The sequence below is a fragment of the Sorghum bicolor genome, chromosome 4, assembly GCF_000003195.3.
Source record: "Sorghum bicolor cultivar BTx623 chromosome 4, Sorghum_bicolor_NCBIv3, whole genome shotgun sequence".
Classification (NCBI taxonomy): Eukaryota; Viridiplantae; Streptophyta; class Magnoliopsida; order Poales; family Poaceae; genus Sorghum; species Sorghum bicolor.
The window spans coordinates 5,198,440-5,216,523 of record NC_012873.2 but is presented as its reverse complement, the minus strand read 5'-3'; the positions used below and the strand labels follow the sequence as shown (position 1 = coordinate 5,216,523).

At 44.8% G+C, this 18,084-nt stretch overlaps 3 protein-coding genes across 4 annotated transcripts; 2 read left to right on the top strand and 1 right to left on the bottom strand.

Annotated features, from left to right (window-relative positions):
• Positions 6-6,350, bottom strand: LOC8079399 (ubiquitin receptor RAD23b). Of its 2 annotated transcripts, none has more exons than XM_002451612.2 (13): positions 6,105-6,350; positions 3,586-3,747; positions 3,043-3,081; positions 2,903-2,970; positions 2,765-2,809; positions 2,137-2,314; positions 1,907-2,038; positions 1,770-1,835; positions 1,242-1,289; positions 1,049-1,158; positions 811-892; positions 585-718; positions 6-482 (listed from the first exon to the last, which is right to left on the bottom strand). In XM_002451612.2, exons 1-12 carry the CDS (start codon positions 6,168-6,170, stop codon positions 605-607), a joined length of 1,110 nt encoding a protein of 369 aa, XP_002451657.1. In that variant the 5' UTR covers positions 6,171-6,350; the 3' UTR covers positions 6-482; positions 585-604. The 2 variants fall into 2 exon arrangements, with proteins under 2 accessions (XP_002451657.1, XP_021315964.1); XM_021460289.1 differs by having other exon boundaries at positions 39-482; positions 1,770-1,838.
• Positions 10,519-11,856, top strand: LOC8079398 (gamma-glutamyl peptidase 3). Its single transcript, XM_002453356.2, has one exon. The coding sequence runs from the start codon at positions 10,741-10,743 to the stop codon at positions 11,686-11,688; it is 948 nt and encodes a 315-aa protein (XP_002453401.1). The 5' UTR covers positions 10,519-10,740; the 3' UTR covers positions 11,689-11,856.
• LOC8077619 (gamma-glutamyl peptidase 3) lies at positions 15,121-16,556 on the top strand. The gene is made up of 2 exons (XM_002453355.2): positions 15,121-15,767; positions 15,862-16,556. The coding sequence occupies exons 1-2, from the start codon at positions 15,255-15,257 to the stop codon at positions 16,288-16,290; spliced, it is 942 nt and encodes a 313-aa protein (XP_002453400.1). The 5' UTR covers positions 15,121-15,254; the 3' UTR covers positions 16,291-16,556.

The window sequence follows — 18,084 nt, the reverse complement described above, 5'->3', positions numbered from 1 at the left end:
CAATATTTATCACAGAAATAGCAAATATTACGCTAAACTGTTGCAATTGTCTAACATTTAACCAAAACTACGAAGGCAGCGTTTATACAACACTTGCCAGCCTTGGCACACTCAACCTATCTGCACTCATCATCCATACATGCGGGCAGCGTCTCGCAAACACATTGTCAATTCATCAGCCTCCCTTTTATCCTTGCTAAGTGGCAGTAACTCCTTGTAGTCTTGTACTTCTCCCGAGCCATACTCGTGTTGTACTTGCACCCTACGCATACAGGAGACTACACGCTGATGAAAGGCACCGATGGGAAGACACAACTGTAGCATTCTACTTAACTGTGTTCAGCTACATGTATTTGAATGTATAAAAAGGCAACATGTAAAGATAGGTCTGGCACAAAGAAATCAATTCAAATGACTGTCAGCTCCATATCGACTCGGAACTTCCAATCTTGATCAATGTGGGTCAGATGTCGACGAAATGGCTGTCAAGGTTCAAAAGAAAGAAAGAAATCACACCAGACGTGAGCCACTTGACATATATGTTTACAGAAGGATAACCAAACTGAGGATGGCAGAGTTCTCACCGAATGAAAACTATTCCCGCTTAATCTTCCTCACCAGCATGCTCAAGAAGATAGTTTGCTGCTAGCTCCTCATTCCTATCGCAGGCAATGAATGCTTCAATAACACGTGCTCTGTCGAACCCCATGGATTCAAGCTGAAATATACGAAAACAAACCAAAACATGATTATGTGTTCTTAAATATCTACGAAGTGAGAGGGTAGCGAGTTCAGCAACGTCGTGGTTACCCGTCCAATGGCGTCCTGCTCCTCTGGTGTAACACTGATAGCATGAGGCATTTCATCCTCCTCAGGTTGGTCTAAGAAGTCCCTAGAGATTTTGAGGAAACGGGCAGAAGAAATGAGAATATGAGATAACACTATCTATTTATAAAACCAGTAAACAGCAATTCACAAAGTACCAGAAATCTATGACAACTGGCAAGTGGCAATGAAGCAGACAGAACCCAAATAAGAGAATGCTTACCCCTCTCCACCTTCAAAGGGCTCATTTAGTAACTGCAGAAACTCATCATGATTCTCCTCAATCAACCTTAGAATTTGAGGATTCTGCTTGCTCAACTCAACGAGCATAGGCTATAACATAATACCAGCAAAAAGTTCAAGTGGGTGCTATATAAGAAGCCATAGAATGTAAGCCAAAACAAAGAATACAAAACCTGCAAAATTTGTGGATTTGTATGGACCATTTCCCGAACTGCTTGAAACTGCAAAATAATTGATATGCTATTAATTCATAATTAGAACAGTGAGTTTTTTTACTTAATAAACTGGAGTAATCCCACCCCGCCAATCCCAAATAACCATGTTGCACATCAGTCATTAGTGTGATTGCATTGATTAGTGTGCATTTAAGTAGGGCTACACATGGAAGAATGAAGCAAAAAGTTGCATTGGAGTTATTTTGGATTTTTAAGGAGAAGGTTAGATGGACATATATTTGGGGTGTCATTCCAAACGAAAGGTTCATTAAAGTTTTACAAAGCTCATGTTCACACCACAATGGGATAAGGTCCATCCTTGCACAGTATGTTACCCTAAGATTAGTGAGGAAACAAGTGTGCTAGATAATGCTGTTACAGCTTACTACTGTGGGCACTTATTTTCTAATACTATATTTTTGTATGTAGGGGGAATAATAGAGAATCAACCCAAAAATCTTAAACGACAAAAACTAAAATGAGAACCTGTTGATTGTTTCTAAGAAAATCAAGTGGTCCACCACCAGCACCACCTCCCGCATTGGAACCTCCCTGCTGAATTGTTTAATGGTCAATACATGCTTCAACATGCAGTGATAATGATTGAACCACATAAAGTACACCTGTGGGAACAGATTTAGTGGAGCAGTGTTTGGAATCCCAGAGAGACCGGCTTCCCCAGTAGGAGCTCGATCAGTTGTGTTTGCTCCTTGGCCACCAATTGGAACAGCAACTTCAGCTGTCACTGGAATACCCTAATGTTTGACAGAAACAATCTATTAGCACCAGAAAATTGGATTCCATCATTAAGTGTAAAAAGGCAATATAATGGGGCAACTAGAAAAATACATACAGAGTAGAGGTATTCAACAGCACGTTCTGGGTTGTTGTAAGCGGCACGGAGAGCCCTTTGGACTTTATCTCTGTCCCAACTTCCCCCACCCATCTCCATTAGCTGGTTAATCATTGTGTCAACATTGCTTCCTGATAGAAGACTTGATGCTGCATTGTCATATGTGTTAGGAGGAGCCCTAACAAAAAGGAAAATAAAAGTAATCAGTTTTTGTTAGCAGAATTACTAAATGTAACAAAAAAAAGTAAAGGAAATGGATATTTTCAGATTCATAAGACCACTTCAAATCTATCTTCAACAAAGTTATTGTACTCCCAAATTTTTATGGGTGGGGGTGGGGGAACTCGCATCTACTTGTTATGTGTCACTATAATTTGGCTTAACTCGCAGTATTTTAGCTATTGGGTCGTATTAAATTTACACGAAGAAGTTGGAGGTTCTGTTCCTGCAAGCTATGGTCATTTCTGCAAGGTTGCATTGATTTATGTTTCAAATAACTTCACAGTCTCAACAAAGGTTGACATTTTTTTCCTCTGATGGAGGATATCTACGGAAACAGTAATGGGAATTTTAAGTGGTCAAAATCGCCTAATAGCACAGATGTGTGATTGGTAGGCTCGAAATATACTGTGCAGGAAGTCCTTCAGGCTGAGAAGTTGTAGTTGGTGCCACCCTGCAAAAAGATGCATCCCCTGAGTTCATGAAAAGAATGAAAACAAATGAAGAGGCTAGAGAGAAAGAAAGAAAAGCTATAGCAAAAACTCACGGGGGCTGAGGAGCTTGTTGTGGGGCATCTAGAGGAGGTGCCTGCCTTGCTGCAGGAGTGTTTGAGGGCTAGTAATAGTTCATGCAGTTAGTACATAAGCTGGCAGTTTGTTTTTCCGCACACAAAGAAAATAACTTTACCTGGGAAGATGAAGTTCCACTTGAACCAGATGTTTTACCCTGCATAAAACAGAGTGGATAAGTATGAATTTATATGAAACAGAGCAAGAGTACATACAGGGAAAATGTTGAATAAAGGATAACACGTTCTGTGGTGCTAAAGATATACCATTCTTCTACATTAAACATATCATTCAAGGAACACCCAGTACCAGAATTTGTATTGTCATATCACGTACTTTTTAACTGTGATACAAAAGAAGTATTAAACTATGCCAGATGATCAACAATAAGTGCAGAGCACCACTGCAGGTCAAATAATGTTTCAGACAGATTCACCGTTGGCAAATAATTATATTATATTTTGTACCTACATTTAACTTTTCTTCACATGTTACAATTCATCTTATTTGTATTATATCTGTAAATTTTGCATCAAGTTTTCCACTAAAATCAAGTTGTTTCATCATCAGACTAAAGTTATGGCAAATACTTCAGTAAAACATAATAGCTATCTGAAATGATTCCTATAATACGTAGCACAGAGATGTATTAGAAGCCAACCTTACTAAGCATGACAACTAGAAACCCATCTTCGTTTACTTTATTCTCATCCAATGTACTTTCATCTTTCAAGACCTTCCCATTGAAAATCAGCAGTTGTTGCCCCCATGGATAGCTGTCCTTTCCTTGTATCTCTTCGATGTTCTTCTTCACAGCCATAATCTGGTAAAATAAGGAACTGTTAGTAGAACCTTGACAAAATATTGAATGCCAATAAAACCCATACAACTATGATCACAAAACAGTAAGCTGACAAGCATTGATCCAAACCCTTGTTGTGCCTGCATCACCGATGGCGGAGGAAACCAGAAGATATCGAAAAGAACAAGGCACCATGAAGTATTAGAAGAAGGTAGGGAAATGGGCACAAGAGGGAAGAGAACACCAGCAATCCAGCATGACAATAAAAAAGGCTCAAGCCCCAAGAGCATGCCAGTATGACAATCAGGACTGAGTATGGGGCGTGTAAATGAAGCTGGATGCTGCTTGCAGCAGGCAACGTGTGTGTCGGGCAGCAGGGATGTGGTCTTTGAATGAGCAAGGTGCGGGTTACTTTGAGCCAGTATCTACCAACAAAAAATGTGCATGAGAAATAGAAATCCTCATGCTCTTCCTTTTCAACGCCCCATTTCTTCCCTTCCAATCCCAAATTCCGATCCTACTCATGTAAATCCATCTTGTGAAACTTTGAGCCAGATCTTGTTTAACTCTGTCGTAGCAAGTTCAAGGTTATGGTTATCATAGCCCTACACAGTACTTCTACAGCAGCGCCAAAACCATTTGCCAGAAATAACTCCAGTACATTAATACATAGATTATGTAAAGACCTGGCACTTGCCAAATGTATACATCAGAAACCAGTGCCTTAAATGGATTTTCACGTGCTCTCACCATCTAATCACACCCTAACCATGTCATGGACAGCACTCACACGGTCACAACGCGAAATCAGAGACCAGTACCTTAAATGGATTTTCACATGCTTCCACCATCTAATCACACCCTAACCATGTCATGGACAACACTCACAGCCTGAAATCAGAGACCAGTACCTTAAATGCATGGTTTATGAGGCGTCACCTAGATGACAAGGCATGCGACGGGTGCTGGGCGTCGGGGTGGCCACGACCTCCACGTGTATGGCATCCGCCTTACACGATTAGGCGTCACCTAGGCATGGAATGGCATCGGGCGGACGCCTATAAGACTGCAGAGACGCCAGACAGAAATCTGGGTGGGGTGTCGGGGCACAAAAATTGGGTGGGAATCATCCGTGCTACAAGGGGAAAGGGCGGGAACTGCCTCATATATGCTCTTCGAGCAGGAAATCGACCGCTCGGAGTCATAGTGTGGGTGCGCGCGACTTCACGGAGAGAGGGAGAGAGAGGAAAAGAGAAGGCGGCAGGCGGACCTGAAGCCCTTGGCGGCGGCGGCTTGGCATCTCCGCTAGGCTGCTCCCTGGGTTGAAGCTCGCCTGCTCAAGTCCCTGTCAGCGCCGGCTGTCTGTACCTGCGGCCCGCCGGCCTTAGTGCCTGACGCTGTCGGCCGCCCGCACCACTCCTTGCTGCCTGCTTCGATACTCCCATCACCCATCTGCACCTGCCTCTGTCTGCTGAGTAAATGCGTACGCCCCCTGCCGCACGTCCTCTGTTTTGGTCCCCAAACTCCCATTCCCCTGCCGCCTCCTCAGTTCTGCTCCTGCAAATCTCGCAGGCCCCTGCTGCCTCCTCTGTTCTAGACTTCTCATCCCACAAATCTCCCATTCACATTTTTTTTTTCTCTGCCTTTACTCGTGGACTGGTCTGTGTACTCTGCTCTCTATTTGCTGTACTAGTATGTGCTAGACTCAAGAATTGGGAACAAACAAAGGTATGTACGTGCTGCACTATTATCTAAAATTCTAGCTTATACAACGCCTTCATGGCGCCTGAAATGTGCATATGTCGTCGCCTAGGCGTTGTGAAGGGGGTAGGGCGCCACGCCTCGCCACAGCGCCTCAAAAACCATGCTTAAATGGATTTTCACCCTAACCATGTCATGGACAGCACTCACACGGTCACAACCCGAAATCAGACACCAGTACCTTAAATGGATTTTTCACGTGCTCCCACCATCTAATCACACCCTAACCATGTCATGGACAGCACTCACACGGCCACATCCGGATGTCAGGACTCAGGACACCAAGTCTCAAATCAAATCCTAATATATATAAACCATAATGAACGCCTGTGGACCTCATTCTCCAGTTTTCAGGCAAAACCTATACCTTCATCATCACAAAAAAGGCATTCCCTACTGCATTTTCTCGACAGCTCCTAGTTAAGCATGCAGACAGGAAATCCACGTCTCCAGCAAAACGTTCAGCTCTTTCCTGAATCGCACCCCATCAGAATGCCGCAGAAACCACCCGCCTCGCCACAAGCGCTCACACCCACGGACCCGTCCCCGTTCAGAAGCACCCCGGTAAGAAGCACGAGAAGATTTCAAAACGAAAATGGGGGATCGGAATATCTCACCGTGTCGTTGGGCTGCACCCGGATCTCGAAGTGCGTGCCCTTGAGGGTCTTCACCGTCAGCTTCATGGCGGCGGGCGGTGGCCGGGGGAACCCGAGGCAGGAGAGGCTCGCCTCCGCTCCGCTCCCGCTTCCGTGCGCGGGCTAGCCGTCTAGGGTTTTAGCGGTGGTGGAGCCGTGGAGCGTCGCGCGGAAGGCTCCTCCGGAGTTTGGGGGCGAACAGGACCGAAACGAGAGAGGAAGATGCCCACGTGTGTGCCGGCACGGGCTGCAGAGTATCCGAACAGAACCGAAAGCCCATGGGCAATCTCAACAGAATCGAAAGCCCATGGGCGATGCAATCCAAATTTAAATTCTAAGGACTAAGGATAAGAAAAAAGTTTTTATATCTATACGTAGATACAGATGATCTAAATCCAATTTATGTGTATACCAATTAAGATATAGAATTGGAAAAAAAATCGATGGATATAGATTATCCCCTGGATTATCTGATTTAATTTTTTAAAATAGGATATTCGACAATATTCCTTTCTAGGCTAAAAATCAAGAGAATTCATTACCAAAAAAAATAGTTGGCAACTCTTACTTTTCTGATGTGGATATGTGTTTGTTTTATGATATAAATTTTGAACTTAGAACTTGCTAGCCGTTATTACTTATTGTACCTAATAACTTGTCATACTGTTAATTTGAGGTGATATGATATCGGTTTGGCGATGGCTAAAATAGAGTGGTGATAGAGCAAGTATACTAAAGAGCAGTAGAGGAGAGAGATGAGAAGCAAATTATTTACTTCCCTCATCTCAAAATAACAGTTGTTTAAGTTTTTGTATCGCACATTTAATTAGATTTATAGAAAATACATGCAATGTTTGTATCTCCAAAGAAATTTATTAAAAAACTAGATTCGGATATCTTTCTGATTATACTAATCATGTATCATAAGTATTAATATTTTTTAATATATATTTAATCAAAGTTATTTTTCAAAGTGAGAACAATAATTATTTTGAGACAAGGGGAATATAAGTTTATAGCCGATTTAGACATATGAACCAAGAAACTTTGTGGATTGTGAGGAGTGATCTTCCCTAACCATCCAAAAATTGAATTTTAATCGTGGTTTTTGCTCCAAACTCCGGTTTTCCAGGTGTCAACATCGTTCGACGTGGTAATTGACAATGGATTAGTACTAATGAATTAAAATAAAACCAATAAGGCACGCGAGTTGCCGATTAAGTTATTCCTAGAAGAAGATTTGTGTGTCGCCTTTGAGCCAGCTGCTGGCCGGGCGGCCCGGGCCCATGCATGCAATATGATATGTACGTGTAGCCTACCATCGCAAACGCGTTTGGGTGAAGGGAAAAGTAACTTAGCAGCACTATCGTGTATTCGTGTGGGGCCAGGTAGAAACATGAAACCCGTTTACCCCGTGCTTGAAAGGATACATTTTGTGTACCCCAGTTTGCTCAAATTAAAGCTTAAAACGTGCATGCGGTATTTTTTTTTAATAATCCAACTTTTATGTTGAAAATTATGGTCATTCTTCCAAGATATGCTCAATGCATGTTTACGGATAAGATTTTTTTCCCCTACCACTGGTGAATAATTTGAGCGTACTCTGGTATTTTTTTATATACTAGTGCTAATGGATTTATATAGTCTTATATCTAGTACGTATAAGTCTCATGGTAATTCTTTTAAGTTCCGAACAACATAGTACTAGTACTGTAGTTGCTAAGAGCAACTCCAAGCCACCTCCTAAACAGGCCCCTATTCCAAATCTAAGGATTTGATCCAAAAAAATTAACTCCAGCCCACCTCCTATTTAAGCCTCTATTTTCTATGTTCTCTTGAATTATAATTTCAAGTGCTCAGATCCAGCAGCCCCCTGTCCCTCCTCCGAGCTGGCCCGGCTGCCTCCACCGTGGTGCGTGCCTCCTACTCTCCCTCCGGCCGAGCGAAGGAGCACCGGCGAGCGAGGCCCTCTTCTCCGCGAGCGGACTCGCCCCCTCTGCTCGTGCGGCTTCTCCGCGGCCATACGCCACTTGCTCGTGGGCTACATCGCGGCGCGGCGCGGCTGGGCGAGCTCGCGGCTCCGTCGCGGCGCATGGATCCGTGCGAGGAAGAAGAAGACCCTGGGAATGCCACGTCGCGGCGCGGCTGGGCGAGCTCGCGGCTCCGTCGCGGCGCGCGGATCCGTGCAGGGAAGAAGAAGACCCTAGGGATGCCGACGTCGGAGAGCGCCGCCCCTCGCGCAGGTTCCTCCAGCCGACCTCTGCCGGGCACGGGCGCCGCGGCTCTGCTGTTGGGCGCAGACGCCGCCTCCACCGGACGCTCCTCCAAGACGCGCGGGCTCAGTCGCGCCGCGGTCGCAAGCGGGCGCGAGCTCGGGCGCCGCGTGTGCGGACAAGAGCGTCGCCACAGACCTCCGTCGGCCGAGCTGCAGGTAGGCGTGAGCGCGCCCTAGCCCTGCCCTGCTCGCGCGGCCCCGCCGTGGCCGCCACGGGCGACCTTGTCGCCAGACTCGGCCGAAGCCCGACGCTCTGCTCCGTCACGTATGCAAGATAGAAGAAGAAGGGCACCCGTGTAAATATTAATCTTTCTCTGTTTCACTTTGCATAATTACCAGGCACATAGGTTTTTAGATTCAGGCCTAGTGAATTGTAGGAAAGTCTAGGGGCTAATCTGCAAAGTGTAGGATGAACACTAAAATAGTCTTGGACTGGAGTTGTTAGTAAATTTGGGTCCCTATTTTTTACATGTCAGCATGCAAATGGAAAAAATAGAAACCTCATTTGCATGCTGGGCTGGAGTTGCTCTAACAAAGTAGCTAGTTACTCACAGTGTATACTTATTTACCAAAAATGACCACGTGTATCAATTGGATAATCATGATGCTTGAATCGTTATTGAAGGAGCTCTACTAAAGCATTTATTGATAGGAGTGCCATACCAATTTGTGTCTTCTCACTGTTGACAATTGACAGGGTCGTAAGCTAGGCCAGGGCCAAAAGGTTTCACTGATCTGTTTAATTTGTTATTTAGTATTATTTATTTCTACGACTCCATCATGTGATTTGGCAGCTGATTGTGACCCTAGTCACGGACGTACAAGTAATCAACGGTAGACCATTGTCATTGAGACATTGACAAATTGCCTCCGACATCATGCATGATTTCTCTTCTCGTTTGTTCCTCTTCGTTCATTATATATATATAGCTACCCATATCTCTTTGTCCCTCTCAACTTTACCTTACCACTCGAGTCGCTTCGGCCTCGCCAGTCACCAGGAGCGTTGAATGGCCTCCTGTTACTCAACCGATGACAACATATTGCATAATTAATGCATAGATCACGCCAGCATATATGCTTGAAAAATATTCCTTTTATGTATCAAATGAATTACTAATTATTCTGATGTGGAACAACATTATAAGATGATGCAAATAGATTTGATGGCACATCCGTATGGTTACACGACTTGCAGCGGAATACGGCGACTAGTCCTGCATGACATAAACTAGGTAAGGGGCAACATCGGGAACGACAATGCAAATATTGACTTTGGGGTTTCTTCAGCTTGACAACTCTGTCATTTGGATACTATATGGCAATCATCTAGCTAATGTGGGGGAGCTTGTGAAGGACATGCCAATGGTGGGGTGAGTGTTGTATATCTGACATATTTTTTCACAAGTGTTAAAGGTCCCATTTAAGAATGCGGATAGTGCTCTAAATGGGTACTCGATGTTCTTCTCTAGTCTAATTTAATGAACCCGAGATTCTTCTCCAGTCTAACTTAATGGACTAGACTAGAGAAGAACGTGGGTACCCATTTGGAGCACTATTCCCATCCTTAGTCCCATTCCAACTAATTTTTGTGGTTGGTTTGTTTTCAATTGTGTTGTTGTTGTTGTTGCTCGGACCTTCTTGGTTATTATTGATTCATTATACTGTCTAGTGTAAGCCTATTTTTAATATAATTGGCAGCGCTTTTACTTGATTCTTTTGTTAAAACTTCCCTATATATACTCATGCGCCAACTCGTGAAGCCAGCTGTGTGACCGATAAGATTATGTGCAGATATATTAAATATTATCTCTATTCGTTCTCTAGTGCGAATCTCACCATAAATCTAATGGTCATATACTCATATGCACGAGGACTTATGTTGAAGGAAAATTTTAGTTTGCCTAATATGCTCGTGTACGTGTAGCTAGCTCTCCCGCCTTTCCGTGTTTGGAGAGAATAAATGCCGGTCGATGTGAACTGCATCCGATTTCTATCCCAACACTTTCCCCCACTGCCACGTTGTGATTCCTTTTTTGAGCTGCAATTTGCACGCGTTTCGATATCATTAGTTTATATTCCAAAGCCATGCATGTGTTCCACAAGCGATCGCGACGCCACTCCATCTAGCTACAGCTACACGCCTACACACAGCTTAAATAGGAGCTCCGAGTACGTCCCTCGATCTGCAGATCATTGCAAATTGCCATAATTAACACACACAGCTAGCTGATCGATCAGTGTTGGTGCACTACGCTCACAAGCTCGATCGTAACTAGCTAGCTCTGGTCAGCTCAGCTTCGTCTCCGATCGTCGGCTGTTTATAATTTGCTCATCACGGCAATGACGACGGCGACGACGACTAAGCCGGCGGCGGAACGCAGCGGGCGGCGCTACGCGCTGCTGCTGGCGCTCTGGGACTCGGAGTACGCCAAGGAGGTGTACGGCGGGTACTACACCGTCTTCGTCTCCGCGTTCGGCGACGGCGCCAGCGGTGGCACCGACGAGAGGTGGGACTCCTTCCGCGTGATCGCCGGCGAGTTCCCGGCGCCGGAGGACCTGGCGTCGTACGACGGCTTCGTGGTGAGCGGCAGCCCGCACGACGCGCACGGCGACGAGCCGTGGATCCGGCGCCTCTGCGCGCTCGTCCAGACCGTCCACGCCATGAGGAAGCGTGTGCTCGGCGTCTGCTTCGGGCACCAGGTCCTGTGCCGAGCGCTGGGCGGAAGGGTCGGCAGGGCACGGAACGGCTGGGACGTCGGGGTGAGGAAGGTGACGTTTGCGCCGGACCTCCTGGAGGGCCGCCTCGAGTTCCTCATCGGGGATCTCGTCGCCGATGAGCTTCCGGCCCAGAGCGCCGGCCTCATCGAGGTTCACCAGGACGAGGTGTGGGAGATCCCGCCGGCGGCGACGGTGCTGGCCTACTCGGAGAAGACGCGCGTGGAGGTGTTCGCGGTCGGGGAGCACGCGCTGGGCATCCAGGGACACCCGGAGTACACCGTCGACATCCTCCACAACCTCATCGACCGCCTCACCGGCCAGAAGGCCATCCGGAGGAGCGTCGGCGAGGAGGCACGGCGGACGGTCGCGGAGACCGGCGGGCCGGACCGCGCGTTCTGGACGGCGCTCTGCAAGGGTTTTCTCCGGGGCGGAGGAGATCGTACGCAGCCTGCTCTGCCGGCGATGCGGGAGACGACGGCGGCGCCGGAGGTGACCAGCTGCGCCGTCGCTGGCTGCGGCTTCACCAGCGCAGGCGCAGCTGCAATGATCCAGTTGGCTCGCAGCAACTAGTTTGGCTAGGGCTGGGCGCACGTAGGCAGAAATTCGTTAGTAGCTATTTGCTGCAGGATTGCACACTGTAGTGCAGTTCGATTTCCTGTTGACAAAAAAATGTACTCTCATTATTGGTGATGTATACTTATATATACTAACTATACAAACTACCTAATTGTTTGCTCACCCATTTGTGCGCTTATAACTTCGTTACTACTCTTCCCGTTCCAAATTTTAAGTTATTTCAAAAATTTTAAAGAATCAAATCATCTTAAGTTTGACTAAACATATATGATAAAATAATAACATTTATGACGTCAAATAAATATTATTAGATTCTTTATTAACTATATTTTTATAGTATACGTAGTTGATGTCATAAATTTTTTTAATTTTCTTTATAATTTTGGTCAAACTTAAGGTGTTTGACTCTACAAGATTTTTTTAAATGTCTTATAATTTAAAATAGAGTACATTTTTTCTTTACTCAAATCTTCAGTTATTGTGCGTCAGGAAATTGATGAGTGGTGCGTCGCAGGGTACAAGCACCTGAGCTCGCTGGTGACTCTTGCGTCTGACTGAATCTACGGGCTGTCGCAATCGGTTGCTGTCTATTCGCATCTGCTAGACTTTCTCAGGGCCTTGTTTAGATACACCCAAAAATCCAAAACTTTACAAGATTTCTCGTCACATCAAATCTTGCGGCACATGTATGAATCATTAAATATAGATAAAAAAATAACTAATTGCACAGTTTATCTGTAAATCACGAGACGAATTTTTTAAGCCTAGTTACTCCATCATTGGATAATATTTGTCAAATAAAAACAAAAGTGCTACAGTGTCAAAATCCCAAAACTTTTTGCATGTAAACAAGGCCTCAGTTGTTTTCCAGTTTGCTATTTTCTCAGCGTTGGAACCTGGGTTACCGTGGGGTTTTTAACTCTGTAAGAGCAACTCCAAGAGAGTTGGTAAAAATGGATGGCTAAATTCAAAATTTAGCCAACCTCTAAAATAGAAAATCATGTAAAAAAACAAAAATCTCCAACAGTCTTTCTATATGGCAAATCATATGGCTAGCGGGACATGCAAGCTATATTTACCATGCGAGAACTCCGGAATAGATGACTTGCTATTTTAGCAAACCAAATACAATAGCTGTTGGACTCTCTTTTCTCTTCTAAAATAGCCAAATATAGAATACATAACATGGATAGCTCTTCTCTTGGAGTTGCTCTAACTCTGTTCCAGTCTTCTTAATGAAAAACGTGCACAAGCACGATCGCTAAAAAAATCTTTAGTTATTGCAAATTCACTTCTATATCTATGATCTCTCCGTCTGAATGTCACCAGAGTTTATGTCAAAACAGCATCTTGTTTGTGGAGTATACTATATAGTTGTATTGTATAGACATAGAAATTAAATGGGAAACTGATGTTTTTGTGTTTGTTGAACGGGAAACTGATAGGATCATACACTTTTGGAAGGAGAATTGTAACTCTGTATCTACACATGGATCTTGAGAGCCTAAAGCAACATAGAATGCGGTTTCTTAGTCCTAAAACATTAAAAAGAATAGCAGGTCAGCTGAACTAAGTTTTATTTAGTCTCAACTTCTTAATCTAGAGTTGACTACAAGGAACTATAATCATCACGGAAAATGCTAACAAGATTCCCATCTAAAACCACATGCTCCAAGCTAGACAGCATGCTTTAGTTACCCTGCAAATTAAGAATCAATGTCTCTGAAGAAACATGAAAAAAAATGATGTTCAGAGAAGTTCAATAAGCAGGGGAACTGTATGAACCAAAGGTGAATTAGAAAATGGCAAATCAATGGATACCGAAATTACTTCATGTAGGATAACGGGTAGCATTAAGCACGTGAGGTCTAAATTGATACTACTGTGCTACAGCTTTTGCTAGACCAGCCCCCGTATGATGAAAAGAAGACAATAAAATGGCGATTAATCTATAGGTAGTTATTTTGTAGAACTATGATCAGTAGGATAAAGACATCAGCATTCAACATGATAGTTGAAATTCAACATTAAAATAAACCTTAAAGAAGTGTGTCTGGATGAGCTTTGACTGGATTCAAATCGGTATTGAAATAAAATTTACACTCAACCTATCCCAAATTACAAAACATTTGACTTTTTTAACACCAAGGCCCTGTTTGGTTATTTTAGCTACTCTTGGATGACTAGTGAGACTAAACTATTTTAGTTCTTTTTTTAATTAGTGTGTTTGGAACTTTAACTACTAAAGTGACTAAAGTTTAGTTGGCTAAAATTTAGCAAGGGAAATCAAACAGACCCCAAGTTTAACCACTCGTTTTATTCAAAAATGTATGCAAAATATCACTTATTTTGTCGTGGCTTGATTTATTAATAAAAGTTCTTCAAAAATAACTTAAATTTAACTATATTTATACAAATTTTTAAATAAGACAAATAAGATCATACAAAAAAACAATGATAACATCGACTTTGTTCCATTATTAAAAAAACAATGATAACATCATAAATCGTAGGATCATACAATGTGATCGCTGAGATTGTTGTTCGCTAGCTAGTTCCAGCCTGCTAGTTGGGACACAAATATCGGAAGGGGACAATAGGACCGAAAATCAACGAAATTTTGGTTGTTTTTTTTTAAATATTTGTGGAGTTTGACGGTTTAAGAAAATATTTGTAAAGTTTTGGATAAAACTTGAAAAAAACTCAAAAAAAAGGAACCAAAATCATTGGTATGTAAATTTATCATAAGTCACTAGTATGCATGACCCAAATTAAATCAATGAAAATCGAATTTTCGAACTCTGGCTGCTACAAGAGCTTGAAAAACTTACTCTCACAAGCTATTGTAGCAGCAACAGAGAAACAGTTAGGACAGTAGCTGCAGCAAGCACAACCATAGCTACTATAATCGTAAAATGGTAGATTCTGCTTAACAGAATCATAGAATTAATCGAGTAAACTAAGATCTTCAAAGCACCCTACTGAATCATGATTTTAGCAACTATATGATCAACACTTAGACAGGGCTATTGCCAAGCGCGTGTCAAGTGCCAATGCAACTGACCAACAAGTTCGTTTTCACTGGTCTCTTTTTCATGTGACTCATCAATTGATTGCCACGGCCCTACTGTCAAGCTGAACAAGGCCCCCAGCTCCCTCCTCTAGCAAGCCATGCATGCATAATTATTTGGGAGGTTAATCGATTCACTCCACGCGGCCAGCGTTTGTGGGACCCTGGCCACTCCCACTCCTCTAGCAAGCCATGCATTGCATGCTACCGGCCGATCGATCTCGTCCACTCGATTAGTTAATTATATATTAAAAGCCACGTGTTTCACAAGAGACTGTGACCCGAGACCGCCTCCTACGCGCTACGGCGCTACGCGCACCCCGACCCAACGGCTCCATAAATATAGAGGGGGAGCCGGAATTCGCCGCCTCCGCATCGCGATCGATCCATCCATCGAGCTCGCAAGCAAAGCTAGGTGGCTGTCACAGTGTCGCTCCCGGGTCCCGGCCTCTCCGCTCCAGTCCCCGTGCGCGCGCTCTCCGCTCCGGCGATGACGGCGGCGAAGCCAGCGGCGCGGCGGTACGCGCTGCTGCTGGCGCTGTGGGACTCGGACTACGCCAGGAAGGCGTACGGCGGGTACCACAACGTCTTCGTGTCCGCCCTCGGCGGCGACGGCGGAGGCGGGGAGAGGTGGGACTGCTTCCGCGTGATCGGCGGCGAGTTCCCGGCGGCGGAGGACCTGGCGTCGTACGACGGGTTCGTGGTGAGCGGGAGCCCGCGGGACGCGCACGGCGACGAGCCCTGGGTCCGGCGCCTCTGCGCGCTGCTGCGGACGCTCCACGCCATGCGGAAGCGCGTCCTCGGCGTCTGCTTCGGCCACCAGGTGCTGTGCCGCGCGCTGGGCGGGACGGTGCGCAGGGCGCGCAGTGGATGGGACGTCGGCGTCAGGAAGGTCACCTTCGTCCAGGGCCACGACGACCTGGCCGGACTTTTGCCGCCGCCATTCCTCGACGACGACGAACTTCCCCGGAGCGCCTCCATCATCGAGGTTCACCAAGACGAGGTGCGTCGATGATACTCCTCCGATCCAGTGGTACTCTATCTCATACATGGCGACGACATGGCGTGACGTGTATGGATCGATGGTGATCACGCAGGTGTGGGAGATCCCGCCGACGGCGAGGGTGCTGGCGTACTCGGAGAAGACGCGAGTGGAGGCGTTCGCGGTGGGGGAGCACGCGCTGGGCATCCAGGGGCACCCGGAGTACACCGTCGACATCCTGCACAACCTCATCGACCGCCTCACGGACCAGAACGACATCCAGAGGAGCGTCGGCGAGGAGGCGCGGCGGACGGCGGCGGAGACCGGCGGGCCGGACCGCGCGTTCTGGACAGCGCTCTGCAAGGGATTCCTCAGGGGAGGAGGAAGCAGAGCAATAGACGACGGCTGTGGCGGCCGGCTCGCCGCGACGGATGCGCCGGAGGAGGTGGTGGCTGGCCGCGCCGTCGCCGCCGCCGCCGCTGCCAGCTGCTTCACCGGCGCAGCTCCGATGGTCCAGCTGGCCTGCCGCGCCAGCATCAACTAGTCGTAGTTGGGTAATGGGTACGGGTGCATTGGAGCTGGTACGTACTATTACAGACGTGCCTTGTCGCTGCATGCTTGATTGATGCAGTACTTAATTACGATGCTTGGCATGGCCATGCATGCATGCAGTTTCGCTACTGCGAGCATGACTATTTTTGACGACGTGTACTGTGTACACTGTACTTGTACTAACGGCCGGTGAAGTCAGGCCTCGTTTACTTCACGAAAATTTTTAAGTTTGTCTATTAATTGTAGCATTTTTGTTTATATTTATCCAACTATAAACTAACTACACTCAAAAAATTTATCTCGTAAATTACATACGTATTATTAGTTATTTTTTTTATCTATATTTAATATTTTATATATGCGTTTTGATGTGACCTAAATCTTGAAATTTTTTTGAAAACTGAGCCTCAAGTGAACTGGACAAAAGTCGTCTTTCTTTTCCCCATGAGTTGATGCTTGGGACAGGAATTTACCGTGTACTTTTTACATCCTCAGTACCCCGTTAATTTCAGTTTCTGGTGACCTGATAGTATATAGTAAAAAACTATCTCGTGTCGTGTGTATAATGTGGCCACGATAGCTCGATCTTGACTTGCAACAAGATCGCATCGTTGTATTTGTCCAATACTAATAATAATGATGTCTTGGTTTTGTCCTGCGCAATGCGACATCTACAAAAATGTCGACGTCGTTGAAATTGAATCATACAGAGTGTCAAAGAAGTTGTGGCGTGAAAGAAATGACGATCTTTTCACTAGCGAACGAGAATTCATGTAAATGTTGGGTGTCAGCTTAGGTTCGAGAACTACATGGTTGAGAAATTGCCAGAACAAAACCAAACATTCTCTACATATATACGGTAAAGTTTATTTTGCCACAAAAATAGATCAAAAAAATGAGAACTAAACTTAGGTAAACAGGTTTCACCGTAAAGTACCTAACTATAACTAACTAAGCTGACCTCAATTCGTGTGCTTGATGGTTTTAACTCCCCTTCAAATAACTTTACTCCGCAAATTCCTTGTTGAGTTTTCATAGAAAATTGATACATTTCATTAAGAAAATCTTATGTAGCTAGCTGTCCAAGAAAAGAAAGCATACAATAAGATTGTGAATAACGTGGACGCCTCCAAGAACTAATTATATATATTCTATCTGATCGTTGGGTATCAGCAGGCAGGAAAGCGAAGCCACTGAAATGGACACTGCGCGTATTTGTTAACACGGTTAATTAAGGGGGTGTTTAGTTCCCCATAGAATCCAAATGCAAATGTCAACTACTTTGGAGTGATAAAATGCAAAATGCCAAAATTTCTAAGGTCATGTTTAGTTTCATACAAAATGCAGAATTTATATCCTCGTAAGAGCCTCTTGTGACTCTTTTTGGATTTTTTTGGCCTCTTGAGACCAAAATTTAAAATGAAGAATAACCATATTTTTGTCAAAAATTTTGTATAATGTTTAATTATATTTTGCAAAATGATGGACCAAAACCTAATTTTTTTTTGAAAAAATAAAAAAAAGAGAACTAAACACCCCCTAAGTTTGGTTGGCCAACTCGATTACATTGCAGCTAACAAGTGGCTTTCCATTTTGGAGCTTGGGCCTGACATCAGTATCAGTAGTGTTGTTGTCCATTTCCAGAAAGTGAAGATCCTAGGGTCAGTAAAGGATGGTGTTGTTGTGTGTAGATCAAATCTTGCTCAATGCCAACTTTTGCAAAGCACGAAGCGTGGATTGTTTTAGACGCAACACTAGCACACAGTGTCCTGACAGTTGGACTAGC

Excerpts from the sequence above, each read along its gene's own strand:
- LOC8079399 (XM_021460289.1), bottom strand. The coding sequence starts at position 6,170 with ATGAAGCTGACGGTGAAGACCCTCAAGGGCACGCACTTCGAGATCCGG. Across the intron at positions 3,748-6,104 it reads GGGTGCAGCCCAACGACACG|ATTATGGCTGTGAAGAAGAA; the intron begins GTGAGATATTCC and ends TTATTTTACCAG. Across the intron at positions 1,839-1,906 it reads CACTAAATCTGTTCCCACAG|CAGGGAGGTTCCAATGCGGG; the intron begins GTGTACTTTATG and ends TAAACAATTCAG.
- LOC8079398 (XM_002453356.2), top strand. The coding sequence starts at position 10,741 with ATGACGACGGCGACGACGACTAAGCCGGCGGCGGAACGCAGCGGGCGG.
- LOC8077619 (XM_002453355.2), top strand. The coding sequence starts at position 15,255 with ATGACGGCGGCGAAGCCAGCGGCGCGGCGGTACGCGCTGCTGCTGGCG. Across the intron at positions 15,768-15,861 it reads TCGAGGTTCACCAAGACGAG|GTGTGGGAGATCCCGCCGAC; the intron begins GTGCGTCGATGA and ends GTGATCACGCAG.